Source organism: Myotis daubentonii, chromosome 6, assembly GCF_963259705.1.
Source record: "Myotis daubentonii chromosome 6, mMyoDau2.1, whole genome shotgun sequence".
Lineage (NCBI taxonomy): Eukaryota > Metazoa > Chordata > Mammalia > Chiroptera > Vespertilionidae > Myotis > Myotis daubentonii.
In genome coordinates, this window is record NC_081845.1 from 82,917,434 (window position 1) to 82,942,446 (window position 25,013).

Genomic DNA, 25,013 nt, shown 5'->3' on the forward strand with positions numbered 1-25,013 from the left:
CAATTTGCTAATATATATTTCCAATTATACTCATGCTCTTTAAATTTTTTTATATATAAAAAATTTTAGTAAAATATACTTAAAATTTACTTTAACCATTTCTAAATATACAGTTCGGTGGTATTAAGTACATTCACATTGTTGTGCAACCATCACCACTATCCACATCCAGAACTCTCTTATCATCCCAAACTGAAATTAGGTACCCATTAAACACTAACATCTCATTCTCCTCCACCCAAGTTCCTGGTAACCCTCTTCTACTTTCTGATTATTGTAGTGTCTCATATAAGTAGAATCAGACACTATGTGCCCATTTGTGTCAGGCTTATTTCACGCAGCATGTTTTCAAGATTCATCCATGATATAGCATGTCTCAGAATTTCCTTCATTTTGGGGGCTGAATAATATTCCATCATAGGTATATAACATTTTGCTTATCCATTTATCCATTAATGGACATTTGAGTTGCTTCTACCTTTTGGCTACATGAAAAATGCTGCTATGAACATTATTATACAAACATCTGTTCAAATCTCTGCTTTCAGTTCTTTTGAGTATGCACCAAGAAGGGGAATTGCTGGATTATAGGATAATTCTGTTTAATTTTTTGAGGAAGTTCCCATACTGTTCTATATAGCAGCCGTACCATTTTACACTCTCACCAGCAATGTATAAGAGTTCCAATTTCTCCACATCATCCCTAACACTTGTTATTTTGCGTTTTGTTTTTATAATAGCCATCCTCAGGGGTGTGAAGTGGTATTTACTGCATCTATGTTCACAAGAGACTTTGATCTCTTTTTTATAAATGGATTTAAACATTTTGAACAATAAGAAAACAAATGAGAAGCTAAGGATGTCCCCAGGTTTCTTGGCTGCTATACTTGTGTCATGTAACAGAGAATCCTGGAAGAGCACATTTTAAAGGGCAGGGAGGAAGGAGTTGTAAAAAAAAAAGAAAGAAAATGACTTAATACTGGGAAACTTGAGGTCACTCGACTGTGGGCCATCCTGCTGTAGATATATAATTGGCAATTGATAAAACAGTATTAAAGCTTGAGAAATGAGTAAGGAGTAGAAATACGGGTAATGAGTGCCTACCATGTGTTGAGTGCTTTTTATGTGTTTGGGAAAAACCAGCCTAAGTATAGTAGCCGAAGTCACAGAAATGCATGGCTTTTCCTAAAGAGAGAGTGAAATTGAGAAGAGGGGCAAAATTAGAACCTTGAGAACCAAAATTTAAAGACTTGGCAGTAAAGAAGTAGCCAATAGAGCCTGAAAAATAGTAATGGAAAATGTAAGTGACAGGAGGGAATAGTATCATGGAAATCAAAGTAGAACATGCTATCAAAAAAGGAGGGACTGATTCTCCAGTGTTTAAAGCAATTCCCATTTTTATTTTCCTCTTCTGTCCTCAGCTCCTGAGCATATCCATCTTTGTCATTAATAGTTATCCATTCTTTGTAGACAGAGCAGAACTAGATTAGTAGGGAGAATAGGATTAACAGATGAAATGGATTTATTATAGTGATAAGGTATGAGCATCCTTTTTTCTAAAATAATTATTTCAGCTCTGACATCCTAAATTAAGCCAGTTTCTTTTACACTTGTAAAGATTAAGATTTAAAAATGATACATAAAGTTATCATTTTAACTAAAAAATACACCAGGATAAAACTACACATCAGGACAAAACAAAACCCTTAACAGCCAGCGAGAAGTCTTAAAACATTTATTTTAAAAATTAGAATGCACTATATTTACTCACATACATCCCTGTTACCAGATATTTTCAGCAAACAGACATCTTTAAGCATCTTCATCTGCTTTTATCAAACCTTCCAAGTGGATCCTGCTGCTGTTGACAATTACAGCAGCCTGTTGGGGGTAAAGTATGGGGAGAGAAAAATAATCATGTATCCCTCAAAATTCAAAACAAAACACTTGAGTGGGCAAAATGTGCATTCGTATGGCATCAATGAAGGCCAAAAGAGTGAAATCATTCCCATAGACACTCTAAAATGAAGAATAACATAAACTCATCATATATGTATTAACTAACCAAATATTTTGTATTACTTAAAAGTTCCAAATTCTAGGTTTTTGTGGAATAGCTATTAAACTGATTAATACCTCTTTAAAATGTTAATTACATACATGTAAACATGTGATCTTAGGAAAATGCAGTTAAGCATTTACTGGTAATATGGTCAAGAATCAAGTGTTGCTGACTTAACATAATTACTCCGACAGTAGGAAGAAAACAACAAATGACTTAACCATGTGTGCCTAAATTTTTCTCTCTCCGCCCCTCAAAAATCTCTGAATTCAATCAATACCTTTTTATTGGCTCCTGTTTGAATTGTACGAGAAACAGAGATGTAGCGGAGGGGACACAGGCACACACCCATACATTCAGACATATAGCTGCAGTAGAAGAGGCAGTGGGAAGACGGGGGTTGAAGATGTCTAGGTCCTCAGAGATCATTCTAGATGTTACTTCTGGATGTAACTGATGGAAATGAGAAGGGATGGGTAGTAGTGATGGTGGAAAGTCTGTTGGGGAGCCCAGTGTGAACACTGCATGAAAGGCAGCCGGGAGCATCTCCAGAGAAATTAGTGAGCAATGCATGTAAAAGGAGGTAGAGTGCAGGTATGCAGTGAAATGCAAAGGTTAGGAAATGGAGTCATATGGAGAGGTTCTTGCATATAGTACTAAGAATTTTAATTTTTATTGTGTGTAGAAAGGAGCAATTGAAGAGAAGAATATGGGCTGACATGCCCAGAGTTGTCTGAAGATGACTGCTATTTGGTGGATTTCTGAGTGAGACAGGCCAGCCATATAAAATGTATTATACTTTTCAATCTTTTTTTTTTTAAGTTTGTGTTATACTTTAACGCCTGAATAAACCTTTCCCAATCTTGAAATATGACAAATCAATTAAGACCAGAAAACAAAAATCCCAATAAATACTTTTAATCTTCTCTCTTTCACCTGGCATAAATATAATGGCCCCCTTCAAGTCTATGCAATTTAAGATTCTAGAGTTTAATCACTTCACCTTATCAAGAAGTAGAAATCAAGAATCATGGGAAGTGAAGGAAACTGATTATAGTTAGGCTTTGTCAGAGTAGAACACCAAATCTGATAAAGGTCTTTAGATAAAGGATAGTGTGGTCACTATCCTTTATCCACATTATCTGGCATTGAATTATAATATATATTTGTTTGGTAATCATTTTTAAGAGTCAATGTTTAACTGGGAAGAAGACAATAGCCCCCCCACCATTTGTTTTTATAACCACAGGTCCTGAGAGAATCTATTTTCATTTATGAAGAAAAACATACAAAACTATTTAAATTGTTAATGGTTGTGCTTAAATCTTTGAAAATAACAGAACAGCATTTTTTTTTTTACATTTCTGAATGTTTACTTTTTCTTAGCAAAGTGAAAGAAATTTCAGACTAGTTTTATGATAAGTTCTTAAAATAATGAAGAGAAAATTAACTGATTCATGCAGTATGTAACTGTAATCAACATTTTCTGAGTACCAAACATCAAAGAAATGCTACTAATGAATAGTGATATATATTATATATATAAAACAAGACATAAAGACATAGTCCTACCCCTAGTCACAATAAAATATACATTTGGAGAACTTGATAAAGACACATTGTTCCTTACTAAAAGCAAATTTAGGAACTATTATCTCTTTATTTAGATATATATGCTAAGTCATTTATAAAGAATAAATAATTATATAACTGAAAGTAAGAATATATTTTTTTTCAACAAGAAAAAATGATTTGGGAAGAGAAAAAATGTGGAGGTTAAGCAAAAGAAACAGATGTTAAGTGTTATCAATTCTGAAGTGAAGATAAAACCACATATTGAAGTAATATAATAAGAATGTAAGATTGAAATGGTTAAGTCTTTTAGTATGAACACAAAATTACTGAACTTTTTATTCCTTTTTATTTACTTTTTATTATTTTGAAGAGGAGCAAGATGATTTTAAGTTGGTAAAAGTAAAGCAAAGTTCCAAAATACATGAATGAACATGATTTCCCTGGAAAAGTGTGAATGTGATGGGCTTATATGTGTTAAATATACAGGATTTGGTCAGAGTATGAGGGTCTTAATGTTCAAACTAAAGCATGGTGTCTCCATTTTAAAATTTACGCTAAAGGCAACTGAAGTTAACATGAATAAGACAACAAATTCCATAAAGAAAAATCAGTACAATAGCTGTTAGTTGTAATTAGATCTGTATTTTTATCCTGGCTCTGCTACTAAGTAACTTACAAGCATGAACAACTCTAATTCTCTGAGCCTTAGTTTTCTAACATGTAAAATCAAAGAGTTAAACCAGATGGCCCTAGGAAGTCATTTCAGGTTAAAAAATTCCAATCACTCATGTTGAGTCCAGGTACCAAAGAGGAATCTTGGTACTTAAGCAGTGTTTTTACCCGAAAAACCGAAGGAGTGTTATTTATTTATTTATAAAGCTAAATAAATATTTTTAGGGTACAGTTTCATATAGTTCTTTTGATCTAGTATAATAAGAAATTAAGTCTTTACTTAATTTTAATTATTATAAAACATAAAATAACAGAAGTTCTCCAAGTGTTTCTAATGCAGAACACTTGGGAATGTAATTACATAGTATAATTTTAAATGTATTTAACAACTCGATTCATACAGATTGACAAACGCAGTGGGAAACTACACCACCTAAAGATTTCATGCAAACTGTACAGAAAAATCAGCAAATTAGTTTATCACACGAAAATATATTTTAGAGTACATTTCCCCTCTTCAATGGCAGTGATTGTGCATTAGTGCAATCACAGAGCACTTGTAAACCTTTTCAACAGCATCTCGGTCCATAACAATTGTTTGGTTAGACTCAAGGTCAGGTTTCTTAGGTCTGGGCTTTCTGAGTTTTCCTATTTTGACAGTTACAACATTTACCCATAACTGCAGCCATCCACCCAGACATGCCCACTGTCTGGTGCTGGGGGAGCAGGTGGATACGGGTGAATCTGAAGAACTCTCTCATCTTTCTAAAATTAGAAAATGGATGTGATTGAGGGATTGGAGGGAGATATAACTATATCCTAGGCAGTTATCACTTTTTGGCAGGAAGCTGTCAAACTGAGTAAGATTCAGGCTAGAGACAGCTTCAGTGTGATTTCTGAGTTCTGGCTCTCTCTCTTTCTAGAGTCCTCGGTGTTAGGGAAGGGGAAACAAGAGAGGGTACCAGTACATGTCAGAACTGGCTGACTTAACCTCAGCCTTGCTTTTAAATTGCCACTAAAGGGCTTATGATAACAAGATGCTTTATAAAAAGATCTATCCACCTGCACTTTAATCAAGTGAGTTGAATTTTTAATATATTGAAGTTTCTTGAGAGCTAGCAACAAATCCAGGTTGTAGCGGGACATGGGACAAAGTAAATACTCTGTTTTCATCAAGCTTCAGTCTGTGGCTGTCAGAAGCCCCCAGCAGGTGCGTGGAGTGCTGACCAGTTAACACAGGTCTAACTAACGACGGGGCGCTGACAGAAAGCAGCTTCTTTCCTTCAAATTCAAACATCCTACCACCTTGATTTTTTCATCTTCCTGGCAAGAAATGGTACATTAACGTCCTTCAACACTAGGGAAATTCAAAGTATTTATTCATGAATTTTCATCCACTTCTATGTAATGTACAGTATGTGCACGTTAACAACAACAGGAAAGTGAATTATCAAGTGTCAATTGGAAATACTGACATAACGGGTTAAGTATATTTCTTCGTCACTATGTATGTGTGTATTCTTCCCCATCCCTATTGTCTACTCCAGATCTGAGCTGCTGTCTCCCACTGGCACTTCTCCTGTTATTCTCTTCAGCACAGAACAGCGTCTCAAAGGTCAGATCTCCCAAGGGAAGTGGTCAGGCTTGCATTCGTCTTTAGAAAGTGCTCTGCTGGGTCCACTGGGTGGCCTGTGTTATCCACACAGATTGCTTCTGAACAAAGAGGAGTCAGAGAGAACTCGGGCTTCCAGAGAAAAACAAAGTGCTGTCCCCTATAAATCACAGTCTCTGTAGTGGAAGGTGTCTTCCTAACGAGGTAGAAATAATAGGGGGGTGTTACAGATGCCCATATTTCACTGATACTGAACACTGTCTCTTTAAGGGCTTAAAATGGATTGACTCCACTCATCTCTCTGATTTTTTCGTAAGTAAGCCAGAACACCAGTGACCAAGGGGTCTGCAAGATTAACCAAAGAAGTTAGTGCACATTTCAAAGCAATTCTGAATATTCTACATATATGTATAACATCTTTAAATGTCAAAGTCATTTTGAATCTACCTAGGCTAAAAACAAATATTTTTATTTTGCCCTTGCAGAACACCTTATAATGCACAAAATATTTTCATGTAGCATTATTTCTCACCGGACACTTTCCTGTCATATATTTTCTCTGAACAATTTATAGTTGATATCCCCGTTTTACAGACAAGGACACTGAGGCTTAGCAATCAAATGCCTAATAACATGTTGTGGATCTAGACTACAGGCTTCTGGCCTCCATCCCAGAGTTCTTTTTACTGCATGTAACTGCCTAAAGGCTCAGGCTGAGCATGTCTGAATTCCAGGCTGGCTCCTCTATGTTTGGTATATACGGAGATGACAAGGAGGCACTTAAAAGATTGAAAGTGAAGATGAAAAAATATCCCGAGAGGTCACAAAACCAACACCTAGGGTATCACAAAATGGGTGTAAAAATTCATGTTAAATAGAGAAGAGCTTCCAGCTTAGAAAGACTAGCCTGAATGAAGTTATAACTGTGCCAAAAGGAATTACACATAAGGGAATGAGGGTTATTCAATAATAGTTATAAAATGCTAAAAGACACAGGGAAATCACAGAGTAAACATTGGAAGTAACCATTAGAGAAAGGGTGCCTTGGATCCCATTCCTGTATAGTTTGGTTCATAGGTGATGGGTAATGTTGATCAGAGAGAAATAATATCAAACTAGAGATATAAACTCAAGCAATTAGACTATAGAACGTATTTGGCTAGACAGTTTGTAAAGCAATATATATGTCAATGTGTTTGGAAATATTAATGTATATTTATAGACTGAGAATTTACTATAGAGTGGATTTAGGAGACCACATCTGGGTCAGTTCAATGTCTGAAGACAGACGCAAAATAATGCAAAGCTGTGATGATATCATATTCTTGTGACAATAACAATGAAGTGAACCACGAATATAGCTGTAGATGGAGCAAGGAGCAGAGGCCTTAGTTAAGAATAGACTATGCATTTATTCCTAATTGCTCTGGTCATTAGACTTCTTCCTCAAGTTAGTGACATAGCAGCCAAACTATATGCAAACGAAATGTAGTATATTAATCAGGGATTGAGCAAAGCGAGGTCATATTGCCTCTACCTGGTGGAAGGGATTGAGATTGAGTTCAGCTGGGTTTTGAACAGAAGTTAAACAGGGAGACCACACAGCCAGACAACTTGGGTAGTATATAAATGGGGTACATTGAGCCTCTGTGCAGGTGTATATGTGGGTAGTGCATATTTACCAGTTTTCTTCCTCACTGGCACAGCTGTACCACTGAAAAAAATCCAAGTATATATGCACCCATGTTGCTTGCTCTGCTCTACCAATTGTCATCACTCTTGGGAAAACAGCAGAGTCCTTCTCCTTGCCTATTACTGAGGAGCTGAATACATAAGAGCTCTTGAGTTGATAGTCTTAAGTATTAAGATTACAAACGGCTCTTCCTCATCAATATTCTGTGTTCAGCAAGCAATCTACTGATTGTAACTTGGCTCTCTTACTGCTTCAATGTAGGAGGAAGCACGCTGTCCAGAGAACCTCAGCATCTGAATCACTGGCTATGTGGGTTTCTCAATGTGACTGAGGTTATACTGTGGTTCACTCATCAATTTCAAGGCCAATCTTCTTGGACGTACTCATGAGTCAGGTTTCTAAGGTCAGGGTCATGCACTGTGTCAGTTCAACAGGCCAATGTCACCCCGGTGACCTCTGGTGGTTCACCAGCCTTTCTCTGGTAACAAGGCTCTATTGCTACACACTTTCTCTTTTCTTTTAAAACTTCTAAAACTAGCTGTAGGATCTTGAGACACTCAGTATACTGCATTATTCAGAGGCATGGGTTTAGAGTTGAGCAGTCAATTCCTAGCTTTGCCACACACTAGCAATATGAACTTGAGCAAGTTTCTTATACTTTGAGCCATGGTTGCCTCATCTGAAAAATGAGGTTAACACCTCCTGTTTTAATAGATTCTTGTAGGACTTTAAAAAATAATTAATGTGTGTAGAGAGCTGAGGTTAGAGGCTGGCATATATTAAGTACTCATTTTGTTGTTGTTATCTATGTGGTGTCAGTATTTCTTTGTCCTCGGATGTTCTTCTTGCCCCTCACTCCTCCTGACCCTGATTTTATTTATCACCAATGGTCTCACCCAGCTTCACAGTCTCCCACACCAGAAACCTAGAAGTCCCATTTCCTCTTTCCCTCCCCCACCTTCTACCTATAATAAGTTACTAAGTCCTATAGAGTTAACCATAAGTGTCCCTAGAATGTTGTTTTCTCTCCATTTCTACAATCATCAGCTGGTTATATCACTGCCAAAACTTCCTTTCCTGTATCTTAGCCTTAATTTATCTTATTCATTGCTGCCAAAGTAATCTTGTCCCCCCCAAAAATCCAAGCTCATTGCTCCCATGTTTAGCAGCTGCTTGCTAACCGCAGGATTACACTTAAACTACAGAACTTGGCCAACAAGGTCCTTCTCAGCTGAGTCCTTAAGTACTTCTCTAGAACTCTCTCCTACCACTGCTCTGTGAAGCCTGTTCTCCAGCCACGATGAATTTTCTGCAGTTCTCCCAACAGCAGGCCCACACGTGACCTGATGCCCATGCTACCTTCCTTTGATTCCCATGTTACCCTTGAGAAATGCCTACTAATCCTTTAAAGCTTAGATCAGCTATCACCTCTGTGAAGGCTTTTATGGTGTCCTAAACAGTTAAAGCCATTTTTATTCCACTATTCATGTTCCCACAGTGTTTTGGCCATACCACTAGCAAAGCACTAATATAACCTCCTTAATAGACTATGTCCTCTAGAGCCAGGCTGACTGACTTTAATGCCCCAACTCCACTGATTAACCACCTGCCCTGTCCAAGGTATCCAAACTCTAAGTTTTTGTTTCCTCCTCTATAAAAGAGAGAGATGATGGTAACCTGCTAAATAGATTGTTGGGAGAAGTCCGTGAGGTAAGCCATAAAAATGATTAGCACAGTACTGACTATATACCAAGTGATTTTGGTAATACTAGCTTTATTTCTGTACTTTTAAATATATATCTATCTTCTCCATCACAATGTAACCTCCTCTAGTACAAAAAGTGAACATCTTATCCCTTAGTGTTACCAGCACTTATAATAGTGCTTGGTTCATGCAGGCCAAATAAAAATCTTCCTTTCCAATAAGAAATACCCACAGATGTAAGATAATTTCAAGGTATAATCTAAACCAGTGGTTCTCAACCTTCCTAATGCCGCGACCCTTTAATACAGTTCCTCATGTTGTGGTGACCCTCAACCATAAAATTATTTTTGTTGCTACTTCGTAACTGTAACTTTGCTACTATTATGAATCATAATGTAAATATCTGATATGCAGGATGTACTTTCATTGTTACAAATTGAACATAATTAAAGCATAGTGATTAATCACAAAAACAATATGTAATTATATATGTGTTTTCCGATGGTCTTAGGCGACCCCTGTGAAAGGGTCATTCGACCCCCAAAGGGGTCGCGACCCACAGGTTGAGAACCGCTGATCTAGATAGTCAAAGTAATGTTTTACAACTTGGGTACACTTTTGTATCAGATGTTGGCAATGGCTTTGGCAGTTAATTTCATGTTAATAGGTAGATACCATCCCTGGGTGACATCATTTATTCCCAAAGCTTCGATGACCATCTAGATGTGGAGGGTGCTCAGAAATAAATCTCCATCCCGTAGTCCAAGATCCAGACCAATATGTGAAGGTAGTCATCTAGATATGTTTTCAGACTTAACACATTTAAAACTAAACTTGTTATTCTACCACAAAATCTTCTTCTCGGTGATTTCCTAAATTCCCATTTAGGAAATTACATCATCTGTGAGGGTAGAATCTGGGAGTGAAGCCAGACTTTTGTATTCTCCAGCCACATTTCCATCTTCTACATATTTTTAAAATCTATCTTCTCTTGTCCACACTGTTTTACTCTAGTCCGAGCCATCACTACCTTTCATCTATCACTACTCCTAGGCTTTTCCAGAACCACATGGCAGCAAGAATGCTCTTTTAAAAAATACATGTCATCCAGTTGGTGCCCTCACTCTTACGGATCACGGGGCCCTTTCCAGTCTGGTCCCTGCCCCTTTGGCCTCAGCCTGTGCTGCTGTCCTCCATATCCCTGGGCCTTGACCAATTGGTTTTCCTGCAGTTCCTTGAACTCATCATGTTCTCCATCCACTCCAACTATTCCCTCCACCTAAAATGATCCTTTCTGCCCTTTTCACTAGGGTAAGTACTACTCGTTCCTCATCTCTCAGTTCAAAAGTCCATTCTCCAAAAAAGTTTTCTTAATCTTTCAGCCTAGGCTACACTTACTTGCTATAAAGTCCCATAACACCATGCACTTTCTCCTACTCCCCATCACTTCTAGCTTCTCAGTCAATGCTTTCCTCACTTAGACTAAAAGCTCCAGCACTAGGACAGGGGCCGAGAACCTTCCATTTGTCCCAAAGCCCCACTCTGAGTCCAGGGCTTGGCAAGGCATAGGCACTCAATTAATATTATATGGTGTAAAATATTGATTGTTTGAATTTCTAAACCCACAACTCAGCCATTCTTTCAGATATTTTCTAACTTACAAAATATTTGGGTACTTTGTTTTTAATATAGTTTTATGTTTCTTAAATAAGTCTATCTAATTCTAAAAAAGATAACATTTAAACCAAATAAAAATGACATAATGCTTTCTTACTAAGCAGAATTTTGTGATAATAAATATCAATGAGTAATGCAACATGTGCCATCAAACTAACAAATTTTGTTTGAAACATTAGCATTTCCGTAGGAATGGTCTCCAGTATTAAATCAGTACATCTGTCCAAAATGACAATATTTTGGCTAAATAGACTACTAAAGGCTTCACAATGCAGAAAAATCTATCCACTGGCTTTATAACAACAGAGTATCAATCTATTAATTTCTTTATATAACTGAATTATTTTACTTTAATCTACCAAAGAAGGTAATAGAATTCTGATGAGAAGTCAAAGATAATAAAAAGAAAGAACTATGGTTTGAGGGCAGGGCCATGCCAGAAGAGAAAAGGAAAAATACTTATAGATTACAAGTAATTTAAGTACAAATAAAACAAAAACAACAGAAGGAAAGACCTAACTTTACCATTCGCAGCCAAGATGGTAGAAAGCCTTTATACAGACTCATGAACCCTTCTCCTTGGACAGCCTGAATCAAGCAGTCAGTGGATGACTTATACAAAAGTCCCCTGAAAAGGAAACAAGACAATTCTGTTAAATTTCTTGTGTGCATATAAATATAAATTAAAAATAGACTAAGGAAACTTGCTATAAGTTAAATATTTCCTGCTTGTTTAGAACAAATACTATTTGTGGTTCTGTATACAGTAAGTCCTCACTTAATGTTGATAGGTTCTGCGACTTCAAGCAAAATGGTGTATTCACAAAACCAATTCACCACAAGCTAATTGATAGAAACCAGAGTAAAATTCCTACGGCAGCTCATCAACATTATAAGGAAACACCATTGAATGAAATGACATTATTTGAAGACCTGCTGTATATAGATCACCTTTTTGAGTTTAAAGATATTTTTAAGGTTGACTCTTCTGATTCATCCCACCCTTGGTTTTAAACTTAGAATTCACTCTACCTGATCTCTTCCAGAGAAAAAATACTGTTTTATGTCAGATCAAATTCTCCATGTTACCTGTAAGTCATAAGCTTCTGAAGAAAGTACTCTGTAAATTCTCAGCAGAGTATGTTTTCAAAACCTCCTTGAAAACAATAAAGTCACAATAAATATCTTTTGTCTAAATATGATTGTTAAATTAGCTCATTTCCCCAAAGGCACAGTACTTTTTCATCAGACAAAAAGCAAGTAATTGCATAAAAACAACTTCCTGGTTGAACACACAAACACACAAATACACTTCTATCAAGAATAAACAGGGAAGCGTCTTTAAAGATCAATGTTATTACAGACATTCAGACACATGGACACTGAAGACTTTCTACCTACCTTCCTTGCTTATCTCGTGGTTGATTCATTATTCGGCTTTTGATGACATCAGCTGGTGTTCCCAGAATAGAAGCTACCAGTCCAGAACAGAAACTATAAATACAAATAGATGAAATTGCATGATAATATGTATCAGTTTATAAATTTTAATAAAAGGGAATTTAACATTTAGAAAGAATAGAATACTAAATAAATTACTATAATATCTTTCATAATAATGCTCTTTTAGCTTAAAATAAATGCTAAATTCATTAAAGAGGTAGAAAAAAGGAAAAACAAAAGAATGTTTTGGACAGCCTGAATCAAGCAGTCAGTGGATGACTTACACAAAAGTCCACTAAAAAGGAAACAAGACAATTATACATTGAAAACCTACTGGGGATAGGCAGAACAAGACGATGAGATCCGCCCTTGAGGCACGTACACTCCACTGGTGGAGCGGCACAGGAAAAATGAGTAATGTCAGGTGCTGATAAGCACTATGAAGAATAAAATGGGGTAATGTGAAGGGAGCGCAGCAGAGAAGAAAGTGTCTATGCGAAGACCTGGAGGAGGAGCATTGCAAGCGGGAGGAAGAGCACAGTAAAAGCCCTGAGTCAGGAATACTCTTGGTGTGTCAGAGGGGGAAAGCAACCACGTGGCTGCATCCTCCTCAAGAGGGTCCATCCAGATGAAAGACTAAAGAAGCAGAGTTCAGCCCATGAAGGCCATTGAAGGAGTTTGATTTTATTCCAGGTATTCTCTCTCTGTGCATTATGCTCTAATGCTATAATTAAGTGTAGTTCTCTGTACTTACCACCACTATCCAATACCTCCATGCCTTTAATTCTTTCATTTGGAATGCCCCGCTCCCCATATAATTGGAAAATTCCCAGTTTTTCCTTCAATCTATGCTCAGGCACAAGGTCTGAGGAGTTTCTGCTTACCACTCTCTCTTTACCCAACAAGGTTAATCACTCCTTGTTAAAGGTTTCTTGTCAATTATTCCAAAGAGACAAAATGGATGTCAACTGCATAGTATATCAAGAGTATGTAAATGAGTGACTGAAAAGTTAAGAAACCACTATAAGTTCGTGATGTGTACAGGCATGAGAGAGAGAATACAGGAACATAATCAAAATTTCATAAACAGACATCTCATTAACTACTTAAAGTTTTCCAAGAGAAAGACTTCGGATGAGAAGAGGGGTGGCCAACCTGATCACAAAAACAGAGGCCCAAAGTCCAGAAGTTGGCAGCTGAGTCCATAGTATGGGATCATGGAAGCCTAGAGAGTAGCTTATGTTTGGCTAATGGAAAGCTAGAAAGGAACATTGTGTAAAATATTAAACAGAGACCTTAGGATGCAACTGCTGATGGCCTCATCCTCTTATCAAATTGTTTTGATGCCACAGTATGATCTGGCTGGATATCTTTTTTAAAATATATATATATATTTAAATGTATTTTATTGATTTTTTTTTTTTTTTTACAGAGAGGAAGGGAAAGAGATAGAGAGTTAGAGACATCGATGAGAGAGAAACATCGATAAGCTGCCTCCTGCTGGGATATACCTGCAACCAAGGTACATGCCCTTGACAGGAATCAAACCTGGGACCCTTCAGTCCGCAGGCCGACGCTCTATCCACTGAGCCAAACCGGTTAGGGCCTGGCTGTATATCTTTTAAAAATAAACATTAAAAGAGAGCAAATTATGTATTAAAAAAGCCTCAAGTACTATGACACCTAGAGTCAAAGTAAGAAGATAGGGCAGTAACAGGAGATTTATTTCGTCAGGCTACTCGTAATGGGCATGGGTACTTTGTTGTTGACCTTTATCACGCCTTTGCTAGTAATAGCCCAAAATGAGGCCGAGGACACAGAGAAAGTGAAAATGGACAGAGGTGACTGAACAAGTCTTCTGTTCTCTCTAGGAGACCAATGGTTCTCTACAAAACTAGTTTAAAATATCCCATCAGCCCTGTGTCAGAATCAGCGACACTCTTCAGGATCAACTAAATAACCATGCTCACATATAATCTTCACACAACGGAGACTGACCTTCTCAGTTTTACCTAATAGCCTCATGATTTTACAAAAACAAAAAAGGGGATTATCCTGGTCTTTTTGTTCTATACAATTTCCTGACCATTAATTCTACTCCCATCTTTCCTTTGTTTCTCCTATTAACATACCTTGTCACCTGCTTTCCCATCTCACTGGAAAATTTTGAAAATCCAAATCCTGGCCACAGGCTTCTATGGCTCCTGCCCTACTCCAGGACTTCATTTTACTTACACCATTTTAAAAAACTGTGCTAAAATATACATAACATACAGTTTGCCATTTTCACCATGTTTAAGTGTGTAGTCCAGAGCTTACACCATTTTTATTATTCTTCATATTGAACTCCTTTTCCCCAGATGTTGATGGCTTGGGTAAAGCTCTCTGATTGTAGAGTTGCAGTCCCCTTCACGCATCCATGAGCATTCATTTTATCCTACGACACAGCATCCACAACTTTCAGATCACACAGCACTACTTACCTACTTAGATTTGCATTCACAGTAAGCAACTTTGAGTTGCCTCACATACTATACATACTCATGCAATGCACTTAAAAACCTGATCCAGTGGGTGGAGCTAAAAAATGAGCCAAATACCAATCATCCCATTTTCTCAAAACCTGAATTAGAGAAGAATAAAGCTAAGTTATTTCATATTAGGGCTGGAATATATACTGGCTGGAAATTTCAAATCTTTCCAAAAAAGATATTATCTGGGAGGTATATCTGGAAGTTGTGTACATTAAACAGATTTACTCCTGCTGGGAAATCCATGAATCTTAGGTGAGAAGTGTGGGATTTCAAAGACTATCTGGTTAGAAAGATAAGGTAAAAGAAACAAGAAACAGAGATGGTATCACCGTGGGACCTTCGGAAAGACCTGACTAACCTGCTCCCACAGTACAGCACACACTGGTCCAGACAAGCATCTGGAAAGCTAAGTCTCAAGATGACTTGACTGGGTAGAAACTGGTGAAGAAGGTCCCATAGGCAGAGGGGACAGCACGCACAAAAATAGTGGAGGAAAGGAACGTATGAGTGACTACAGATACCACACACATGTTTATGGGGATGGAGGTAAAAGTGGAAGGAGCCCTAACATCCTCAGTGCTCTGTGAAGAGGCCAGAGAATGTATGGTGCAGACTGTGAACACACCTGGGTAAGAGTTTGGAATGGGAAAGAACAGTAAGCAAAGACATATAAAAAGATTGCCCTAGCAACACTAAAGACAGCGCTGATTTTAAAAGAGGAAGAATGAAGAAACACTACCATAGGAATATTTAGTTAAGTTGAACCTGAATTAGGAATCATTTTATCTGTACCTATATGTCTCTAAATATCATTGGTGTGGCACTATTAATATACTTTTGGGGTTGTCTAAATACCATAAATGGTTCTAGAATTTGGAAACAAGATAAGGAGCTAAATAAAATCACTATAATGTTAAGGATATTAGACATCTATAAAATAACTCATTCTAATGGATATTTGAAATGGTTGCAGAGATAAAGATACGTATTACTCCTTCCTGGAATGCTCTTCTTCCTGTCTCTATTTATCAAAAGCACAACCCTTCAAGACACATATCTAATTCTAACCCCTCCAAGTGGTTATTACTTCTCCCTCCTCCGAACTCTACAGTAACTAGTCATTTACTGTACAGTGTTTTTACGCTTTGTCTTGTTTTCTGTCTCGGTAAACATCCTGGGAAGGAGTTGGATTTATGGTCTGTACTGACTACAAGGGTCCTGCACAGTGCCTTTAACATAGAAGTTGCTCAGACATATCTGCTCAACAAGCCGGTGAGCTGATCATTAGAATCTGACCCTGGCAGGGCCCCAACAAGGTGCAAATATTTGGGGAAGTTTAGTCTACAACATTCTACAACTTCGTCTCTGTCTTCTGCATTTCAACTGCAACAAACTTTAAGAAAACTGCTTTTTATAAATATACTATCACCTTTCTCTAAGTGTGATATCCCTAGATTCCCAATCAAAAGAGACAAAAAAAATGTATGTCAAATATGGAAGAAAAGGTGACCTGGAGAAAAAAAAAATAAAGTCTAAAACTAAAACAACCACTTACCTAGATAAACTGTGAGTCATGATATTGTCCTCAAGTGTTGTATTCAATACCAAGTAGTGTTTCACTGTATCATACGTGGTTAAATCTGGCAATAGAAAGAAGACAACTATTTATTTATTCAACAATAATGTCTTTGAATCTTAGAGAAGGTGTGGAGCAGAGAGAAGACCTTATAAATAATTTGGTCTTAGATCTTTATTGTCACAATTTGCTTATTTTTGGAAATCCTTTTCACATGCCATACCAAAAAGTGAAAATGCTCTAGGGAAAATTCTCAATTATAGTACAACATAAAAGAAGACTATTGTCAGTATATGTTATTTAAAAATAATAACATTTTTCATTTTTCCTGAGGTGAGTGCCAATAATTATTAAGGCTATTACGCTTCTCAGAATTCAATGAAGTTTCCATTACCTCCCATATTCACCAGCGCTGCTCTTTGTACATTGGGTACCCAGCCTGCCCAAAGCCCACGTATTCCTCCTTCAGCTAAGATTTTTGCAAATGCATGATGCACACCACGAAATCTAAGGGAAAATAATAATGAATGTAAAAGCTGCATGCATTCCTTTGTATGGAATGCAACTGGATAAGCTTGCCTATATAGCTGTTAATGATTTGGAGTAAAATAACATCTTAATCACTCAGAATTGTTAGAAATTAAAGCAATCCACAGAAATCTAATTTCCAGATAAATTTAAAAATCCTTTAAAAAAAGGCTAACATTTAATTAATCATTTTAATGGAAATCTTTATAAACTGTGTCAACCTCTTCTCAAATTTTTGAACACATTACAATTATTTTCTTGATATTTTACATAACCAGTGCACATATTAATTATAGGAGGGAACAGTAGTTATTGTACCTCTGGTTCATTTTACTACTTTGTGGGAGACCTACAAATTCTGTAATTTCGTCAAATAACAATGATCCTCACATAATCTTTTAAAGAAATATTTTTAGGCCAAAAAGTAAGAAGGACAACCTTATCGTAAGAAGTTTAAAATAGAATACTTTGGCTTTATCAAAATTTACTATTTCATTCTTATTTTGCTTATTTTTCTTTACACAGATAAAAAGAAAATGGTACTGAACCATGGGCCAAATCTGGAAACCTTTGGTATAAAATAAAGATCTGGATTTGATATAGTTAGAAATACCTGGAGTCAAATGCTACCTTTCTCACTTACTAGCTGTGTTGTGTGGCTTTTGCTCAGGACTAACACTTTCTGAGTAGCACTGAAAAGATAATATGACATTTATTAGGCATGCATAATTGCTACGATGCTACATGGGAGGTATGGTCATAAAGGGCTAATGTAGCTAAAATTTATTGTACACTTATTAAGCACCAGACTTTTTTTATACATATATGGTACATTTCATTTTTGAAAACTCTATGAAGTGTGTATTATTAACTCCAATTTACATCTGAGGAAACTAAAGCTTAGAGAGGTTAGGAAATTGACTAAGGTTACAGAGTTAAAATGTGGTAAAGGCTGGATTTGAATCCCAGGTTATTTGATCCCAACATTCATATTCTTTATAACAGTATTCAATGTTTTTTATTACTACAGCAAACCAAAAAGTTCCAACATTAAAGATGAGAGACGGAAAAAATTGAGGCAATCAATTTAGATTATTTCTGGATCCTAATAGTTAGTTCTCTCCCTATATATCCAACCAAGGCCACATCACTTCTCCCTGCTACTGAGTAATTAGACCTTGTTGCCAGATGACAAAATAGGCCCTGGGGTTCCGTGAACTACTTGCTTAAATCAGAGTGGTTTCCCTTTCTCCTCTGTGGTGCAGGCTCTTCCCCAACCCAACCTCGTTTTCCACTGAGTCAGCTCAGGGAGCAGCAGAGCAGAGAGCAGTGGTCAGGAGGGAACTCCCAAACTTCCTTAAACTTGGTAAAAAGAAGAGGAGCAGACTGGACAGGGAAGCAGGAACCATTTGCAAGGTCAACTTTGCTATTTCCCTTCTTTCAGGGAGAAAGGGAAGAAAGCTAAGCTTTTGGCACCTATGAGCCAGGCAGTCTCACTGTCAGGTAGACCTTCTGAGATGGCCCCTTGTAAAGTCAGAGAAGCAGAGACTAGAAATGTTAATTGACTTCAACAACACCAGGCCACGCTAAATCAGGATTCAGAGCAGGGCACATTTTAATGATCAAACTCTTTACTAGTATATTGCTGCCTGGGCTAGGAAAGGCAGCAAACACATAATTTGTCTGGGTAGAGAACATGTGCACCTTTATCATGCAAAGAAAAGATCCACCTTAGCTCTCCTCTTAATGGATACAATTTCCAAATTAAGAGAGTCAAAATTACTGTCTTTACTGAATGCTGAAGTACAAAAATGCTTATGTCCATTAGGTAAATGTTCAAAATACGATGGTGGCAAAGGGGGAAAGGTGTGCATTAATTAGCGAACCTACCGCAGTGGTTTTCCTTCGAGTTTCCTTTTTCCTTCCATTTGCATCTGAACCTTCACTAGGTCTGTTGGGTTGGCTAAAAACTGGCCAACCACACCAGCAAACATCCCTCCAATCACTGATTTCCTGATTATACAAGGAGATACATTTTTAAAGATGACTATTAATTTCATAAGTTTTGTAGTAAACAGTACCATGCTGGTACAGCCCTTACATATGACATTCAAGACAAAATGGAACAGACCCAAACAAATCAGAGGAAAGTGGATGATCTGTCTGTTTACAGAGGGCAAGGTTAAAGGACCATAGAGAGTTGAAATTCAAATAGTTTGCCCACGTTACACATTGGAAGAGCGGGAATTTGGGCCCATCTGTCGTATTCTAAAGCCTAGGAATTCTCAGTAGAAAAAGGAATAGAGAATGTGCTCTAAAATAATTTTTAATATTAAAATAATAAATAATACATATATAATTTTATGTACATGTATACATTTGTATACAAAGTGCAGTAAATGGTCAATTATTTGGATTTAAATTGTTAATATTTATTATTTTAAGCCTGTAACTTGAGGTGATTGCGGTACAATGCATAATTTTATGTAAATCTAATGGATAAAACATTAAAACCTTAGGGGCAATAGCATCTTATTTTCAAAACAAAACTTACCAAAGGGGATAATGCTGATCTTCATTTTTGCGAAACACAACTTCACGGAGATGTTCATATGTGACCATTCGACCTCCAGAGTACACTGTGTAAGAGAGAGCATGAAAAAAGTGGATTCAGCTGTATGTTTAATAAAATACGAGGACCTCTGACCTGGTCTGGCCACCTCTCCAGCTGGCTCTTTTCCTCATGCAGCCTATGCCTCCGGCACACGGACTTCCTGGTGGCTCTCCTCATGGGCATGTCTTTTCCAGCCTCAGGCCTTCTCACCGGTTGGCTGATATTTCTTGCATGGATTTTCCCTTCTCTGCCTTGCTAACTCCTCCGATCTTCAAAACTCAACTCAGAGAACTACTTTTCCAGAAACATTCTCTGACCTTTGCTCCCGTGTTCTAAGCTGTCATGGCACCTGCTGCTTCCCCTGTGTTCCCACAGAACCACACAGGCACACATCTAATTCAGCATTTATCATACTGATTAGAGATGGACTTGATTTTCTTGCTCACCTTTTCATCAGACCATGAGGTTTTCATTACCCTATATGCCCTAGTACAGAGCTGGGTAAACAGTGGGCATTTTCATTCAATAAACATGTATAACTTTATTGGATAATTTATTATAGTACAGTCATTTTTCAGTCGTGTCAAATACATGAAATTAAGCTTAACTGTAAAACCATATATGGTGGTCAACAAATACACATGAAAAGAAGTGAAATTCAAAACAACAATGGGAAGCAAAGGAGAACATATTTTTTTAAAGGATGAAAAGTAAAAATCATTAAAATCAGTACATGATATTCATATAGAGAATTTTTTTTGATATTTCTGGAAGTTTGATGAAATATTTCAAGATATTCAAAAATATACAAAGTACCAAACAATAACAGTCTCTATGCACATTTTCTGGATAGTTCTTGATGAATACACTCTAACTTACTCATCTGAAAAACTGAAGCTTTAAAAATAATAAGATGGAAGTTACTGCTGGGCGGTTCTCTGACCAAGGGTCCCTTCAATAGTTGAGGAAACATGATGAATGTAGAGGAGAAAAATGCCACACTTGTCCTACCACTTTTTTTTTCCAATCCTCACCTGAGGATATTTTTTTCCATTGATTTTTTTTTTTTTTTATAGAGTGAAAGGGAAGGGGGGGGGGAGAGAGGGGGAGAGAGGGGGAGAGAGAGAGAGAGAGAGAGAGAGAGAGAGAGAGAGAGAGAGAGATCAATGTGCTCTCACATGGACTGGTTGCCTGCCGCATGTGCCCCCACCAGGGCCAGGGATTGAACCTACAACCGGGGTAACATGCCCTTGACCAGGGTGACTCTTCAGTACTCGGGCTGATGCTCCAACCCTGCTCAGGACTGTCCTGCCACCTTTTGAAGCCAAGTTTATGTTCCCCTGTCCACAAGCTGAAAACTCAACACCTCCTATCTTTGTGAGTGCCACTTGGGAAGCAGAGCAGGAAAGTGCTCTCATTGGCTGTAATGTGCTTATCGCTATTTTCCTTTAAGAGTGACCAAAGGCCCACATAGCTAGCTAGTTAGGTAGCCTGGGAAACAGGCAACAAAAAGCACCTGCTTTGCATTTACTCTATTGCCGGAGTTGGACAGACAGTCATCCTTGCTTGCTGTCTTTTCAGAGTAGCCTGGTTTCTAATGTATTGGTGAGATTTGGAATTGTGGTCAAATATATTTAATTTTCAAGAACCTAAACATTTTTAATTTTGTGTTTAAAGTTTCTATAATAGATAAATACATAAATTATGCTTTTTTTCTTAAACTTGAAAATAATTTATTAAGAAAATTTTGAAACATACAGAGAAGCAGAGAAAATGATATATAACTCCCTCAGTATCTATAATTCAGATTTATAAAGTGCTAACATTTTTGCCATATTTGCTTCATGTTATTTGTTTTTTCTTAATTATTTTAAAGTATATTACAGATATGATGACAGTTCATCCCTAAATAATTCTATATGTATTTCTAAAAATTGAGTGCAATAATTCCTTAATAACAATTGGTAGTTAATTTTGTTCTTCTTAAGAGACTATATATTCATTTATCACATTAGTAGAAAAAACTAACTGGTTTTTGGATAGAGCCAAACAGAAAAGCAGAGGAGACAAACACAGAAATCAAAACAAACTTACCAGCCAGAATCAAGATAAATACCTACGTGTCTGTAAATGGCAGGTGTCACTCCTTGCCAAAGCCTTAGAAAGCCTTCCTCTTGGACAATCCCGAGGGCTGTGCGCACCATGCCCCTGTAGGGAGTAGATTCTCTTGCGCTGTCTCCCAGCCGAGCAAGGGCAGCTTCTCCTTGCATTTGGAGTCGAGTTTTTGTGAGATCGAGGGGAAAGGTTGCTAATACAAAAAAATACAAAATGAGGGGGAAACTCACAATAATCAGAGAAACAAACAATTCTAAAATCACAGGACTAATACTTCAGTCACAACATCAGTGATTCTCAAATTTTAGAGTACATCAGAATCAGCTATGGAAATCAGTTGATTCATACGCGCTCCCAAATTTACAATCCACTGTTCCAGAGCACATCCCAATCACCAGGAGGAAGTGTCAAGCCTTGGGTTCTTTCTGTTCAGAAATTTCAGTCTAAAATCTATTTTTTGTCCTTAAGTTTTGCTTTCCAATGGTTATAATTTCAGGTATCCATATTGTGTAATGTCCTCTTGACTGTAATTGTGATTAAGATCTACTGTGACTTTTAGAATACTGTATAACTTATGCTAGGTTCTGAATGCCAGATGAAGCTAAATTCTATAATTTCATAGATGATGTTCACACGCAGGTAACTCACTAACTTGTTTGAGATACAGAAGATGCAGTAAGGAGTTTATAATGTCATCTTCTGTATACGAGGATGGCATGCTCATTGGCCTTGTATTAAAGCACATATTGTTTTTCCAGAACTGACAATTTTTATGCATGGCCCCTTACAAGTACCAACTGCCCTTGAAAATTATTTTTCTAATGACTACATTTTGAATTATAGACCTTTTACCTTGAGAAAGAGTGGCACTAGCTAGGCCAGAGTAGGAATATCAAGCTCATAACTTTATAAACACAATGTCCCAAATAACTGAGATGACCAGATTCAGTTAAGTTCATGAACATTGCTAACATTACAGAAGTTTTTCAATGACTCCCATTTGATACAAAACCATAGCTATGTCCTTCCAAAAGAAAACAGAGTGGAAGAGAATATTAAATCTCACTTGTCTTTGGAAAAATTTCTATCTTGCCGATAGTTTCCCTTAAACAAGTAATTAACATATAGAGGATTCAAGCAATGATTCATTGAAATATGAAAAGTCTTAAGACATAGGAGCCTCTATATGAGCATAGGTTATGACTCAAAACAAATCTGTTTTTCTTGCTCATTACTTAAATCATGCTCCAGGTTCTGATCCTAAATTGTTTTGCACCCAGAACCATCTCATGTTTTGATTCTCCCTCCTCCCATCCCAGCCTCCTCACAACTCTCCATGAATTTTTAATAGAAGAAATGTTCCTTTACAAAAGCCTTTGGTCAGAGGGGGAAACATCAGTTTAAATAAATTTTAAAAAACCAACAAAACAAAAACAAAACAAAAGACCCACCTGGAAATATATCTAATCATTCAGCAATCTGCTTTTAAATTTAAAAAAAAGTTGATCAATTACATTTCAGTAAAAACAATGAATGAAAGTAATTCTCCATCAGTTTTCAGTGGATAGAGAAAAAAGGAGAAGGTTCAAAGGGCAAGAGTGGAGGAGCACAAAGGGCGGAACAACAGAGAATGTGCTGGCTGGGCTGGAAATACAAACTAAGCTCATTGTAGAACAGGGCAAACATTTACAAATGATAACACATCAGAGCTGTTACTTTTTGTTTGTTTTAAATGGGCAACAAAATGAAAGGGTCATGGTAAAATGCACAGTGAAGGCTTCACAGGGAACGGCAGGCACTACTCACAAATCCTTGGAAGAAACACCACCTGCTCCTGGGAGGGCATCCTCAGTCTGCGCTAGGTGGCCTGCCGTTTCCCTGACTTGCTTACACAGAGGTACCCGCTCATCTCTGTGCTCGTATGATACCTAACAATACCTTCATTATAAGAATGATACCTAACAATACCTTCATTATAAGAATGATACCTAACAATACCTTCATTATAAGAAAGCATGTCTCGCCACCAGCCTGTAAGGTCAGAACTGGGTCTTTTAAACTACATCTCCACAGTCTCTAGCATTGCAGTAATTATAATAATAACAACATGATTATTGGGGGTCTTGCCTTGGGTTTAGTATTTATTTATTTTTGACTTCTCAGAATCCTGCAAGGTAAACACAGTAGATGAGTTAAGCTCCAAGTGGCCAACTGGCAGATGCTGAGTACAGCAGGCTCAATTAAGTGTGACAGGTTAATAAGTTGGTTCCACAATTTGGACCCAAAAGACAATGATGTAGCGAGGCTGTGTAAGAATATAAATCACAGGGACATACGTAATAGTTTCAATAGTAAAGATAAGTTTTTAAAAAAAGAATATACATCCAAGAGATTATTTCAATAAGGATGAAAAGTGGATTTTGTTTTTCAAAAGGTCATCCTCACTAAAGGGAAAATGATGCCTTAAGAGGAAGCACCTACAAGTACACGTTTGGGTACAACTGCACACCTCCGAGGGAGACGAAATTGGAAAGCAAAGACCTTAGTGACCCCCGCTCCCTCCTCCACACAAAGCTGGCCTTGCCCGCACCCCGCCACATCTGCGGGACACGTGGGGAAGGACAGGGCGCAACCTCGCGGACTGCACACACCCGGGAACGGAGCCATCTGCTGGCCCTACCGCTCCTCCCTCCCCTCCCCCGCTCCCCCACTGCCACCCCTTTCCAGGGTGGCGCCACAACCACCGGCGGGAGAGGCCCAGGAGTGGGCGTCCGGGTACCTAGCTCGGCCACGGTGGCCGCGCAGCCCGACAGTACGAAGTTGCTCGCTCGGGGCCATCTCTGGACGAGCGGCAAAAGCCTCTCCTCATCCTCTGGGACCGACATTCAGCAGCAGGACAGGACGACAATGCACCCCTTCCGGCCGGCGCGGGCGCCACAGCTGGCGTGCCGCCTGGCCAGGGCGGCCTCTCCTCAACCGACCAAGGGCGTGGCGGAGTCCGCGTCCCTCTCTGGCTTGGCCCCTCGAACCCGCGACCTTCCTAACAGCCCCAGGACGGAGTGGTCCAGAGGACACTGAGAACAGATAAACAACGCGGAGCCCGCGAGGCTTCTGGGAAATGTAGTCCTCCGCACGCTGCGCCTCTCGGGCCGCGTTCTCTGATTGGCCTCAATCTACGCGTTCGCTGGGCCCCGGTATCCATGGCAA

General features: G+C 38.0%; 1 protein-coding gene across 17 annotated transcripts; it reads right to left on the reverse strand.

The window, feature by feature from the left end:
- Nucleotides 1-1,718: 1,718 nt before the first annotated feature.
- On the reverse strand, nt 1,719-24,913 carry SLC25A27 (solute carrier family 25 member 27). 17 transcript variants are annotated; one of them, XR_009453498.1, is made up of 12 exons: nt 24,586-24,912; nt 21,808-21,999; nt 19,632-19,716; nt 18,968-19,090; nt 16,944-17,056; nt 16,529-16,613; nt 14,759-14,876; nt 13,735-13,809; nt 12,398-12,490; nt 12,086-12,152; nt 11,522-11,624; nt 6,233-6,266 (listed from the first exon to the last, which is right to left on the reverse strand). XR_009453498.1 is itself a non-coding variant. In XM_059701516.1 (10 exons), exons 2-10 carry the CDS (start codon nt 23,275-23,277, stop codon nt 6,195-6,197), a joined length of 882 nt encoding a protein of 293 aa, XP_059557499.1. In that variant the 5' UTR covers nt 23,278-23,288; nt 24,586-24,912; the 3' UTR covers nt 2,117-6,194. The 17 variants fall into 17 exon arrangements, 11 of the variants coding, with proteins under 11 accessions (XP_059557494.1, XP_059557499.1, XP_059557498.1 ...); XR_009453496.1 differs by lacking the exon at nt 14,759-14,876 and having other exon boundaries at nt 24,586-24,913; XM_059701516.1 differs by lacking the exons at nt 12,086-12,152; nt 13,735-13,809; nt 14,759-14,876 and adding an exon at nt 23,258-23,288 and having other exon boundaries at nt 2,117-6,266; nt 21,812-21,999.
- Nucleotides 24,914-25,013: the final 100 nt, after the last annotated feature.